General features: G+C 35.7%; 2 protein-coding genes across 3 annotated transcripts in view; one reads left to right on the forward strand and one right to left on the reverse strand.

The window, feature by feature from the left end:
* FGF7 (fibroblast growth factor 7) overlaps positions 1 to 14,170 on the reverse strand; it is a 57,781-nt gene extending 43,611 nt beyond the window's left edge. The window contains exons 1-2 of one of the 2 annotated variants that reach the window (XM_030318226.1): positions 13,864 to 14,170; positions 12,723 to 13,099 (exon numbers count right to left, since the gene is read on the reverse strand). In XM_030318226.1, coding sequence (XP_030174086.1) covers positions 12,723 to 13,008 — 286 coding nt within the window. In that variant the 5' untranslated portion in view covers positions 13,009 to 13,099; positions 13,864 to 14,170. The remainder of the gene's footprint in view (positions 1 to 12,722; positions 13,100 to 13,863) is intronic. The other variant, XM_030318227.1, reaches the window with a different exon arrangement.
* Positions 1 to 14,694, forward strand: part of FAM227B (family with sequence similarity 227 member B) — a 198,683-nt gene that overhangs the window by 111,428 nt on the left and 72,561 nt on the right.

Raw genomic sequence — 14,694 nt, forward strand, 5'->3', positions numbered from 1 at the left:
TGACCTGAAGTTGCCCCATCTGCAAAATGAACACAACTCTGCCAGCTTTATAAGTCCTCCATGAAGCTTAAATTAGGTACTATGCAAAAAGTGTTTAGCACAGTGCCAGGCACATGGTAACCCCACAGTAGGTTTCTTTCTTTCATTGCAGGAAAAAAAAAATGTTATTGAAAAACGCCTTGCTTTTTCCCCTTTAAAGTTTCTTAGTAACTTGTGTTGGCTCTAAGGAGACTGGAAGGTTTGAATCAGTATTTTGAACATGAACTTTTTGCTCTTTAATATTTAGTGATCTTAGTCACAGAGTGAACTTACCAAGCCTGCTATTTAATATCTGCTCTCTGTGAGTTAACTGACTACCCAAGATCTTCCAGAAAACAATCCAGTCATTGCACATAGAGGATTTGGCATGATCATTTCAATCACCAGCTAATTTTTTAACACAAATCTTTCTTAATTAAAATGAACAAAACCCGGGGCACCTGGGTGGCTGTCTTCAGCTCAGGTCACGATCTTGTGGTTTGTGAGTTCGAGCCCTAAGCCCCGAGCTCGTGTCAGTACGTCGGGCTCTGTGCTGACAGCTCGGAGCCTAGAGCCTGCTTCGGATTCTGTGTCTCCCTCTCTGTCTGCCCCTCCTCCATTCTGTGTCTCCCTCTCTCTCTGCCCCTCCCCCACTCACACTCTATCTCTCTCTGTCTCTCAGAAATAAATGTAAAAAAAAAAATTTTAACGAACAAAACCTAAACAGGCCTATGTATAATTTTAAAACTAGAACTTGTATACTAGCAAGCTTATCGGCAGGCCAATTTTCTGAAGGTCTTTTCCTTTCTTTCTGTGAAGTGGGCTAGTAGTGTAACTGCAAGCTTACAGCAAAGAGGTATTTTGAGAATTAATTAGGATGGAATGAAATGCTCTGCATCAATTTCAATATCGACATGCATATTTTAAAAAATTAACATTATTTTAGTTATCTACTTATGTTTAGTCACTCAGTGAAAATGTTCCTAGTTGTACATTGTGTAATTTTATATAGACTAAATTAGAAGATTTACGAAAATAACAAAATGTATTTCTGCATAGTAAAGTAATTTTAATAGTGATGTTAATGTGAACTGTAAAACCATTAAATAGTACTTTAAAACATCATGAATGTCCATCAACTGATGAATGGATAAAGAAATTGTGGTTTATATACACAATGGAGTACTACATGGCAATGAGAAAGAATGAAATATGGCCCTTTGTAGCAATGTGGATGGAACTGGAGAGTGTGATGCTAAGTGAAATAAGCCATACAGAGAAAGACAGATACCATATGTTTTCACTCTTATGTGGATCCTGAGAAACTTAACAGGAACCCATGGGGGAGGGGAAGGAAAAAAAAAAAGAGAGAGAGAGGTTAGAGAGGGAGAGAGCCAAAGCATAAGAGACTCTTAAAAACTGAGAACAAACGGAGGGTTGATGGGGGGTGGAAGGGAGGGGAGAGTAAGTGATGGGTATTGAAGAGGGCATCTTTTGGGATGAGCACTGGGTGTTGTATGGAAACCAATTTGACAATAAATTTCATATATTAAAAAAAACAGAAAAAATAAAACATCATGAATATTAAGTCTAAGTACAACTTAATCACCATAATATGGATTTATTCTCATCTCCCTTATGGATGAATTATTATTCAATATCCGATCTGCTTCAAGCTAGTTACAAGAAAATTTCAAGACCAAGTTTGGTCAGAATCTTTTCAAAGTCGACAGCACCGCTTTATGTCTATTAAGCATCCAACATTATTTTGTAATGCATTATTTGTACAGGGAGTTGAGCACAATTTCTCAGAAATAGAGACCCCTCAATAGACTTATCTAAGTGGGAAAATAACTCGCTTCACTGCCTACTTCATGATTCAGAGGAGATAAAGCTGTGCACAGCTGCTGACTACTGAGTGCACCTGCTTAAATAGTTATAACAGGGGATGCATCTGTAGTAAAATTTGGCTTATCTTCAAGAATGCAGCAGATAACTTCCATAATTTTGTCCTTAAAAGATAAATATATGCCTCAAAACTGTTGTTTCTCTCACTTTTTAGGAACTTCTTTGGGAAAAAATATCCTTCATAATGATAATGTAGTTTGTAGTGTGAATATTTATGAACACCTGACCTAAATAGGTTACAATTATGATCAAAGATTGAAAAGACATTAAAAAGTATGCAGTTATCCAGACAAACACTATCATTCCAATTAGCAGAACTTAAATTATGCCTGCAGAAACAGTTACCCTTTAAAAAATAATTATCCTGTAAAGGAAATAGTCATTTTTAGTAAATAGAGTGGTCAATGGCTGAAAACTGAAAAAGAGCAAATGTTATTCTCATATTTTTAATTGGGAAAAAAAGGGGGTTTACTTTCATGAGCTTAACATTGATACCTGGCAAGATATTAAGTCATTTTCCATTTCCCAGCCTCTCAGCACTGTCTTACTACCAAGCATCTACAAAAAGTATTTCCTCTGAAGGTAATTATTTGTCCTCTCTCTTTCATACTGCTCCTCATCTTTTAGGTCATTTTCTCCCAGAAAAGACTTCCATGCCCATTTCCTCAAGTGGAGTTAGGCAACCCCCCGCCCAAGTTGCTCTGAACCTGCCCCCTCTGACTTGTTGTAGTTTACCCTCCACCCTCAACTAAACTGTTAATTCTCTGAAAACATGGACTGTGTGGAATGTTTACTATTGTAGCCCGAGTCTGGGGTAGGGAAGGTATCAAGAATATTTGTGACATTAGTAAAAGAATGAAAAAAGTGAAGACCTCAATCTTTCATAGTTTTGTATGATGTCTTCACTATTCATGCAAACAAGGGAGAAAACTATCCACTGCCTAGAGATGCCTCAATATGAACCAGACTGACCAGGCTCTTATCAGAAGTACAGTTTGAGACACTATAAAACACCAGAAGACTATCCGAGGATCAGGCTACTGGCACTAAAACAAAGAGAGAGTGTATTCACCAACTTTCCACTTCTCCCCACCTCTCTCTCCCTATGCATTTGTCCTGTCCTCCCTTCAACACTAGTCACTGAGTCCAGGATCAATCTTAGATGTGCTACTAAGTAAGTAGATTCCCTATCCAAAAATTATCAGCCCACTGCTTGTTTTTACTAGTACAGCTCATTTAATTCTTAAAGACTTTTCCTGTCTGTATCTCCTTTGCATGCAGATATTCCTTAAACCAATATCAACTAATTATCATTGTTTTCTGCATATAGTTTTTGATATGCAGGAATTAGTTGACAGCCAGATAAAAATAATTAGATGCTTTGAGCATGCCTTGCCAATCATCCTTCCAGTATTACCAGCTACCTGGGCCTGCTTAGATCATCGGCCTCTACAATAAAATTTTTCCACCCATCCCTTGAAATTACCTAGAAAAACATGAAGTCAAATAGGTTCTAGAGGCCAATACTTTTTGTTTTTAATATTAGAGAATACAAGAGAAGAGGGAAATGAGGTGTACTAGTCTTATTTCAGCAAAACTTTTCATTCTTGCCTGCATTAAATTTTCATGATCATTTAGTAATCAATTTCTTATCCATAATTAATTTTAGATGTGTGACAGCTTAAGATAAAATATATCTTCCTCTACCACTGGGAGACAAAAGGAAGAGTAAGACATGATGCTTATCTTTCCAGAACTTACATTTTTTAGTGGCATTGCCAAATGCAAAGAGACAGAAATGTAAGACAAGGCAAATGTGCTACATATGGCTGGAAAAGGCAATTCTATTTAATGTCTCCAATAAGTGACCTCTTCAAAGGGTATTGAAATTAATTCATTAAATTAGCACTTCTTCAGGTTATGCTAAATTTAAAATTTCTAAATAGTTTTTGGTCAGTAAATAAAACTTGTTCTTTATTGATGCAATTGAAATAACTTGAAACTTTGGCTCTAGCTACTAAAAGTCAAAGTTTATTGTTTTTAGGTACATAAGTAAGAATTCTTCAATCACATTAAAATCCTAAAACATTTTTAGGTTAATGGTTGGGAAATGTTTTGGTCAGTTTCTAGTTGCAAACAATAGGTACTGGACATCACTTCACATTATGAAAATGGTCCTTTAAGCTGCCCAGAACTCAGAAAAGAGCTTCAAGCTAAACTTAAATCTCACTGCAAATCTTTGGATTTCAGCCCAGCTTACATCTATACCCAAAATGCTACCCTGCTTATCCAAAATCATATGCAGCCTCCTGACTTTGGCACAAATTCTTGGTTCAAGGTCATTCTTAAAATATTGCCTCAGGTCCATTTTGTAGCCTTTTTATTTGGAACAAACAGCTGAGTGGAAGCTTGATTTAGTTCTTCACTACACCATAGAGAGATCCCTAGGCAATAACTCTCAAATTGAAATTTAATGAAATTTAAATGTTTTACCTAAATCGGAGGGGAGAGTTGGGGGGCAGGAGCAGTGTATTCTGTTGTCAAATAAGTTTGAGAAACCATACAGAATCTCCTGGAGTTTTGCAATTTATATTAGTATAAATTAGGCTCAGAGAATTTCTACTGTGAAAACTTGCTCAACTTTATGTAACCTAATATTTCCCAATGAATTAGCCATAGAAACTATGCTGCACACAACACCATAGTATCTCGAGGGACACTAGTGTTCTAAGAAACAAAGTTTGGAATTGCTGCTTTAAGAAAAATCTGCATCCTGAGTTGATTCTGAATTTGATCCCAAAGCATTTTCTCAACATTATCTACAATTACATCTAAATTTCAAATAGGCAGATAAATATAAAATATTACATGATAATTTTAGCATAAGTATAGTATTTAAGGATATTGAAATATACCTAATTTGTCTTATATTAATCATAAATATAAACTGAGTTTGAGTATAGTCCTGATAAATAAACAAAAATTATTACAATTTTAGGCACAAATTTAATGGATTCAAACCTGCTATTTGAGTGTCATCTGCAATAATCTGTTATTTCAATCCCTCTGTACACTATTTAGTTTTGTTTTGATCTCAGAAATTCTCTCACTATTGTCTTATCCATTATTGCATCCCATTGCCCTTATTCCTTAAGTGCATCAAAAAAAAAAGATAACAGAGCCATGTTTTACGAGGATCCTTTGTGTTTAAATCCACCCTAAGCTTAAAATGCAGAATCTAGGGCACCTGGAGGGCTCAGCTGGTAAAAAGTACAAGTCGATCTCAGGGTTGTGAGTTCAAGCTCCATGTTGGGTGTAGAGATTACCTAAAAATAAAATCTTCAAAAAAATAAAATGCAAAATCCATTTATTTTTATATAAAGTCCTTTGTTCCTTTCCTCTCTTGCCTATTTCTTCTCCTGTTTGCAAAGATGTTGTCAATCTACTTATTCTCAGAAGGACACTAGCTAATGGTTATAGCAAGTACTCATGCCCACTCCAGGAGAAGTGATTACGTTCTTCTGCAGGGAAGTCGACTGGAACAGAGAATCTCTAGAGCCAATTCTCCCCAGTATGCATCACATCTTTTACCTCTGAGAATGATGTTCTAAAGGCAAATTTTACCTGGACATGAATATTAGATAATTCATTTATCTGCTTCCTCATCCGAATCCCTTTGTCTTTATATTTTACTACACAAACCCTTTTGTGCAGCTAAGGTAAATAGCTTTAATGACATTTGCTTTGTTAGCAAATTAGGTATAGCTTCTCCACCTAAGTCAGGGGCAGATATAATCTCAAATGTAGATATAAGTCTTGGTCAAGAAATGGTTAAGTGTTCAGTGACTCTTTAATGTGGCTTTCTGAACCATGTGAAGGGCAGAGGATTTTCATTTTCCAACCTATTTTGTGTGTAGAAAGACTGGATATGAACCTGGAGTACATTATGCTGAGTGAAATAAGCCAGACACAGATGGACAAATACTACATAATGCTTCTTACAGAAGGAATCTAAAATAGTCAAACTCATAGAAGTGGAGAGTAGACAGGTGGTTGCCAGGGGTTTGGGGGAGGGAGAAATAGAGAGATATTAGTTAAAGGGTCCTAACTTTCAACTGTGCAAGGTGAATAAGTCCTAGAGATACACTTTGTAGTGTAGTGCCTATGGTTTATACTGTTGTATTTCATATTTAAATATTTACTAAAAAGATGGATCTTATGTTAAGTGCTCTTATCACAAAATAATAATAAATTAAAAGGCAGGAGGGAACTTCTGGAAGTGATGGATATGTTTATGGCATAGATTGTGATCATAGTTTCACAGATGTACAGATTCATCAAGTTGTGTACATTAAATAAGTACAGATTTTTATATGTCAAAATACCTCAATAAAGTGTTTTTAAAAAAAGAAAGTTTGGAGATGGTTCAGAAAAGTAAGGAATTTGTATGGAAGCCCATTTCATTTAATGAATTCTTTTTTTCCCCATATTACTTAGATATGCACAATCTCTGCCTTTTCTTCTGTGTGCCATATGTGAAATTAAAATATAGAAAAGTATTATATTCCAACAGTCATGTAAAAGAAGCTACTGTGCTACCAGAAGTTTTGATACAGAAAAAGAAAGCTAGGATCCTTAGAAATAAAAGAAAGCTTACTTTAATCCCAAACTTACACAGAAAACAAACCTCTAGTTTCATATCCTTTTCAGTAATCTGGATAGACCCTCTAGGATTCTGGCTTCTTCCTGCCCTGGGTTTTCTAGACTTGAGGTTGTCTCTTTAAATCACTGCCTTGAACTCTGTGGGGTGGCCATAAGAGGTGAGAGCCTAATTTGGGGACATCTGAGTCCATGGTCATAAGTGGCTCATTTAAGTGCCAAGTAAGCTGGCTTTGATGTCTGTACTCCAGGTCCCCTACTGCATCACCACTTGAAAGTGTCAGAAGAGATTCAGATCTGCCTGTCATTCTGAGACTGTGGCACAGGACCTATTCTTCCCTGCGATGAACTCATTCACCAAAGAAGCCTTTTTACATAGTAGCTACAGAGATGTCATCACATGCATTTCCAGGCCAGTTCACCAAATATTGGAGCCACAGAGATTTGTCAGAGAGGTCAAATGGACCCGGAAGAACTTCCTCAATGCATAATTCAGACAGTCATTCCTGTTAGGCCCATTTTGAAATCCTCCGGGGTGTAAGTTAACTATGGAGCCATCCCAGGGTTCCAAAATAATCCTGGGACACCTGAGGGGATCCAGGCTGAATTAGAACCCTTGGTCCCATTAACTAGTGGTTTTTTAACTTCATCAGCACAGTAAAATCACTAGAACACTTTAACAAACACTGATGCCTGAGTCTTTCCCACCTACTCAGGATTCTGACTTAATTGAACTGTGGTCTCCCAGTAATCTAACATGAACCTTTGCTGTGATCCAGGGCTTCTCAGGTTTGGCAGCATGTCACAATTATCTGGGGAGCTTTTAAAATTCCTGGTGCCCAGGCTGCGCCCCGAATGAATTAAATAAGAGTCCTTGTGGGTGGAACCTGGCATCAGTATTTTTTTTAAGTTCCCTAGCTGATTATAATATTTAGCCAAGGCTGAGAGGTAGGGAAACTTGGAAAAGGGAATTTTTTTATGTATCTGAAAGCAGACTTCTTGCATTCTCTCCAATTCACTTGGGTCTCTGAATGCTCTAAAACTGTAGGCTAAAGAGTTGTAATACAGCTGAGTCACAGAGGAAAATACATGTTCATATGCTCTGGGTTGGTATATAAATGAAAATGATGGTCAGTTCAAATAAGGATTTACAAATTAAATAAGAGATACACCTGTGGCAATAAATTATTTGAATTTTGCAAGTGCCAGACACTTGTATTAGCCACCCCCCCTCAAAAAAAAGAGGAAAACTATACAATGAAAAATAATCTTTATTATTAGAATTCTCAAAGGGTAGCTAATATTTCCAAATCTGCTCCACAGCAGTTTATCCATCTTCCCCTAATTTAAGGCCTTGACAACCTAACTTACTCAAGGGAATGCAAGCCACCAGTTCTACAGGGTACCATTTTGTCAGTAATTCTCAGATTGTGGGTCAAATCCATAGATATGTTCCTCATTGTCTATTTTTTTAAGGTGGTTGCCCTGGTTTTCTTATTTTGTTTTGATAATGTGAATTATTGTTCTTTTAGATAAATGGCTAAGAGCTGTTTGGAGCATAAGCAAGTTTACTGTCTCCATATTTAGAGGTGGTATGTATATTCGCTAGCTATTAGCAGAGATTTGTGCTGAGTAGGATCTTATCCAAAGAATTGTTGACAACTGGATTGCTGGAGATTCTGTGGCCAAAGTCAAATCCCACAACACTGTGTTTATTTGCTTTTTGCCAATTGTTAGGCCATATCCCGTCACAGTCTAACAATCCAAAAGAGAATGTTGCCAAATCATTGGCTAGCTTTCAGAATGGCTAACTCTTTGCTTGCTATGGAACTTACAATGCTTAATTCTACTAAGTGAAGCATACTTTTTCTTGAATCAGTGGTTTAGCACAATTAAGGATTTCTTCTTAAAAGGAATGGGTGATATTGACCATTGTTGAGAAGAGTAACTGAACACCAAAAGCAAGAAAATTGTCTTGAGGGACTGAGTTCTTTGTTCCACATCTGCCTTGCAGGGCGGTTGACAGTTGCCCAGTGCGCTGCTGCCATCTCTCACTTGGCACCTCGAGTCCCAGCTTAAACAGCAGTGTTATTTCTGTCAGGTGTGGACTGATTGACTCTGTCTGTTGATGGAGTGCCTGGTCCAAAAATTATCTAAATTTACCCTTTCACCTTGTCTCCAAGAGGAGAGCTCTAACGACAGCAGTAGAAGTGTTGACCATCCATTACAAATCCCTTTAAGATGTTATTACTGGGCATTTTATGCTTTTATTACCCTTATTATTAGTTCAGGTTAGGTTCCAGTTGCATTGCTTAGAAACATACTGCAAGGCTAAATGTGGAATCATCAGAGAAGACAGACTTTTCTTGCCTCCTGGGTGAGACTAGTATGCAATCTGAGGACCAGTTCTCCAGTGACAACTCCTCTCTCCTCAGTGTCAGAAATGTGGTCTGGCATCTCCTGGCCTCTCTTGAATTCCTACATTTATATAGTTGGGTCTTACTTATCTGTCTACTAATACAAGGCTTATTTTTATTGGGTTGCTTGGTGTGCTTTTCCTGCAATTTAGTCCTTCTAATCTAAATTTAAAATACTTCACAAGACAACACTATAAATTAAGACTGAAGTGAGATCCTCACAACCCAGGATAGCTTCAGTAATTTTTAAAATTTCCTAAAAAATGAGACATGAGCTGTCATATCTGGCTCCATACCACTCCCCTTGTCTTCCTCTAGGCCTTCCATCTACCTACCCAACCCAGTCTTTTGGAAACAAAAATATATACCCATATTTTTTTTTTACCTCTTCTACTCACCCCAGTCCATTTTCTTAGCAATATCACATTTTTATGAAGAGGTTATCCTTCTGCTAGTGAAGTAAGCAGTCCTTCAAAACCTATTAATATCATCAGGTAATTTTCCTCTTCATCCAAAGCAAAGCCACGAGAAAAGAGTGGGGACCTCATAGTAACTCAAAGAACAATTATGTTTCACACAGCTGACATCTAACTTTTCATGCAAAATTTTATCATCTAAGACATTTAAATCTATACCATTTTAAAAGACCTCCACAGAAGGCGTTTAACAACCAGCTAACAAATTTATGGGATCAGAACACTGAAAATGAAATTCAAAGTGCTATTCTGATGTATCACACTTTCTGAACTCTGCTGCATTTTACTCCAGTAGACAATCCAATCACCTTTTACTCTCATTGTAAATAGGAAGGAAATATCTCTTGTTCATTTGTTCATTCATTCAGTTAATGATTGAGGAATGTTAATAGTTTTCATATTTATAATTTCAAGTTTTTTGTTCTTCTTTGACTTCTTAAACAAATTTTATTGAGCACTTCCTTTGTACCTGGATACAGTAGCTTCAACTTCACATGTGTCAATTTGCATGTTTTATGTAGGGGACATTCACACTTAAAATTAGTAAGGCTGCCCCTTAAATAACAGGAAATGAATATCAGAATTCTCTTCTAATAAGTTATTCTCCATATTTTTCAGTGAAGTAATTACTTTTGTATCTTAGGATTTCCTGTTGACAATTGTGGATTAACTTCTTTTTAACTATGGTGAAACCTGACTGACCCCTTCTTCAAGAGGATAGCAACACAACCTGACAACAGTTTTAGGGTTTACTTAAAGGATCCCATTGAAAGCTTCCCTTTCCAGGAGAATTCACCCTATCAAGAAAGTATGTTTATATATACAGCCTATGAAAAGCTTATAGATGTGAAGACTATATAATATATACCATGTCTTTATGAACATTAGTATTGTGGCATTCTATTAATGATACAGAAAGAGTTTCTCTCTCTCTCTCTCTCTCTCTCTCTCTCTCTGTTTCATTTTCACTGTAGAATTAGAATAGAGGAGAAATGGTGTGCCAAATTGGCCTTATGGTTACTCAAGGTTAATACTAAATTGTGTTTCAGATATAAAATAACTTTGGCATTTTGTGTATGCGTACAAATGCCGGAGTTTAGTGGTTTTTAAGAAACTTTAACACAAAATAAAACACATATATGAATGCATCCCAGTTGTAGATATTTTTCATCCCAAATAATTACGTATACTATTCATTTTCACTGGATTTTACTTCTAATTTTTCACTTTTTCATTATTTGACAAAAGCATTCAAAAGGAATTAGTGGCCATGTAGAAGAATTCTACACAGTGTTTAGATTTGATAACCATACTGGTACAATTTCAAATTAGTTCCGATGGCTCATCTTATAATGGAGATAATATTCACTTATCTCACTCAAAGTATATAATAATTACATAATGAGTACTTAGATCTGTTCATACTTATGTTATGGTTTAGAATAGAATAGACTGTAAGAACTAGTGAGTGTATTAGAGATCATCTGTATATACCCCATATCTTAGAGATGAAAAAACTGAAAATTGGAAAGAATTAAAAATTTTTCCAAAATTATTCACAGATAGGGAATAGACCTATGCATCATAACTTCCACCTGGGCTCTGTCCTCTTGTCTCTTCTACCAGATTCCATTATTCATGATAAATCTCATAACTTTTAAATAAATTGATTATAATCCAAGTTCTGTTGCTCATATAGAAGTGGCTATCCACAGAACTTTTCTCCAAATAGTAATTTCTTTAGCTAAAGTTTAGTATAATCAGAACAATCTTCCAAGACTAACATGATAATTTTACTAATACCAGTAATAATTAAACTATAACTATTAATAATCCATTAAAAAGGCCTTAGTGTTCTATATCAATTATATTTAAAAAGAAGATCCTCTCATTTTCATATTGGAAATATAATTCCCCAATTTCCCACTTATTGGCTCGTTAGTTAAGAAGCCTAAAAACCAAGGCACCTGGGTGGCTCAATCGGTTGCGTCCAACTCTTGATTTCAGCTTAGGTCATGATCTCATGGTTCCTGCATTAGGCTCTGGCTGGTAGTAAGGAGCCTGCTTGGATTCTCTCTCTCCCTCTATCTCTGCTCCTCCCCTGCTCGCTCTTGCTCTCTTTCTAAAATAAATAAACTTTTTAAAAAATCCCTAAAAACCATTCATTAAACAAGCAACAAAAGTTTCAAGTACTCACTGCAAGCCTTAAGCAAAATGCACTGCAAGTGCTTAAGCAAATGTTTACACCATCATCCCCAGGCATTCTTTTTCAATTGACTTTAATATGCATAATATTATAAGATGATAAGATAATAACATTGTTCAAGTGCTAGTAATACAAACCATTTATTTTCATTCAGGGACTTTAAATTCTTACTATTTATATCCAATATTCTACCTTATTAAATTTAATACTATTGAAATTGTTTGTTCATCATAACTTCTAAATGACAAATCCAACCCTGATATTTCAATAGGACAAAAATAACTAATTCTTGGAGAAAATGTAAGGTACACTAACAGAAAATCATGGACTTAACATCTCTTGCAACTCACTTTTATTTCTTCCTTCACATTTACATTTCTCTTAAGGTAACACAAAATTATGGCATGGAAGATTTAAAGAAAATGTTAGGAGGAACCTATTTTCTTGCTTAGGTAATTAAACAAACAACCTAATACAAACTCATTCTGACATGAACAGATGGACAGATTCCCTTCTGTTTTATAACTGTATACGATTGCACAAGTCCCTGAAAGCATTTTTGAGCACAGATTATGTATTTTGCACCACAGAAATATTCTTTCAAAGAAAATCTAATTGTTTTTTTAAAATGAATTTTCTGTTCCTCACACTAATAAGTTTTTGTTGAGCATTTACTGAGGACTCTTTTAGAGTTCCTAATGAGTTTTGCTTGAGGACAGTGATTTCCATCTCAGTGTGAATAATATCATTTATATTTTGCGTAACTTACAAACATTTTGACCGTAGGACATAGGGATTATATTTTCAAATTGGCTTGGGTTATCAGCTCCAACCATAATATTAGTAGATTTGACCTGTTCCCAGAAGATGTTATTGGAAACATAGTTCAACGATCCCAATTTAGAGAAATTAGAAGATGATAGGGTTTTTTTTTTCAAAAAATTGAAAAAGAAAAGTAAGAAAGCATGTCACTTGAAAAATGGTTCTTTCACAGATTAAGGTTCATAAGCCGTGCTATAAATAAAAGACATTACTTACTGTAGTTGTTCTTCATCTCTTGGGTCCCTTTGACTTTGCCTCGTTTATCAATCCTCAGATACCACTGTGTTCGACAGAAGAGTCTTCTCACTCTTATATCCCCTCCTTCCATGTAATCATAACTTCTTGTATGTCGCTCAGGGCTGGAACAGTTCACATTTGTAGCCATTTGCTCTGGAGTCATGTCATTGCAAGCTAAAGATATAGTGCCCACTAGACAGATAATGTGAAAGCATGATCTGTAGAGCAAAGTTGGCAGGATCCATGTCAGTATCCATTTGCGCATTATAGTGTAGTGCTCCGGGTGTTCATGAATAACATAATGAAAATTAAATCTTGAGTTGATTGTTGCTCCTAGGTCATTGACCTCTTCCTATCTGTGAATTGTAGATTGATTTAAGAAAGAGTAGTTGTTTTTTTTTCCAAATTGTTATCCTTATCCTTTTAGTTCCTGATAACAATACAGGATTCCTCCTTAAATAACTCTCAGTTGGTATTTCCTTATAAAAACAGGTTGCACTAAGTTCAGTTGCTGCGACACTGTTTACTACTGGACTTCTGTTTGCCATGAGACATTAGGAATAGGGAGGGGAGGCAGGGGAAGATGAAACATTGTATGTATAAATGTTAGTGGGTAAATAGTATTATAACATGCAGTGTAGTTGGTACTGTGAAGGCACATTTAAAACAACTTTCACAGAGGATGTCAACATCTTTATCTCTCTATATGTAGATTTAGAAAAGTTATACATTACTAGAGACAAATCAGAATATGATTGTACCATTTATTCTGATTGCTGTTTGGTAAGAAACATCCTGCAATTAGAGCTATTGATTTAAATTAAGTCCTAAAATTACTACTAACAAAGTATAAATGCTTTCCCTAGATTTGTTTATTGTATGCTTTTATGTTTGTGGTTAATCAATTATTTTCTCTTGAACTACCCACATTTCTCAAGTTAAATGCCAGTATTGTCTGGAGAACTTTATGTAAAGTTCTACAGCGTAATTACTATAGATAATTACAAGGCTCAAAAATCTGGTAACTTTACTTTTCCCCTCAGCACTAAAACAAGAGAAAGAAGTAAACTACTAGAAATCCACTCTGCATTATTTTTAAAAACAAATAGCAGTAACTTACTTGTTCTGTTGATAACAGCTGGATGCACAAGAATTCCATGTCTGTTGTCTGCCTTGTGCAACTTGAGCCTCTCTACTGTAGCTACAAACTATTTCTTAGCTGAGAAATTCTCCAGCAGAATCATAATTGTTTCCATAAATCAACAGGCAAGAGGATTTTCTCTCTGTGTGAGAGCGTGTATGCTTGTGTGTGTGTGTGTGGAGCCTTTTTATTCAGGGCTTTTCGATAAATACCTTTGCTGACCTCATTGGAAGCAATTAAAACTTAACCAGTGAGCTGTTAGTTGAATACAACAGCAAGAATAAAAGAGGCTTATATAGTATTCATTCAATGGTCATGAGAGGGAGCTATGAACATAGTTTATGACTAAATCTACCAGTGGGTACCTACTCTGTAGAAACAGATCTCCGATTCTGAAACAGTTAAAAGGGGAAAAGGAATTTTTTACACCATCTTTACAATGTAGCAGTTGTATATAAATTGAAAAATATTCCTTTGAACATATATATAAAAGGGATCTTTGCTAGTTAGAAAATCTTTTCCATAGCTTTATGATACATGCATTTCTCCTATTACTTCTTTGTACTCAGAATTTTAGAATAAAACTAATATGTGTTTATTAACTCACATCTTAGTGCTCTGAAGCACTGTGTAGCTGAGTCAAGGGTATATCTTTTCATTCAGAGGTATTTGACCATTGTATATGAGTATATTTTTTGGTTTTATATTCCTAGACTGAAACTTAGAACATCTAGTTTCTTATTTGAGCTGAGCCACTAATTACCAGTATGACCTTGGACAAGTCACTTGGCATTTCTGAGTCTCAGCTAC

Source organism: Lynx canadensis, chromosome B3 (genome assembly GCF_007474595.2).
Source record: "Lynx canadensis isolate LIC74 chromosome B3, mLynCan4.pri.v2, whole genome shotgun sequence".
Lineage (NCBI taxonomy): Eukaryota > Metazoa > Chordata > Mammalia > Carnivora > Felidae > Lynx > Lynx canadensis.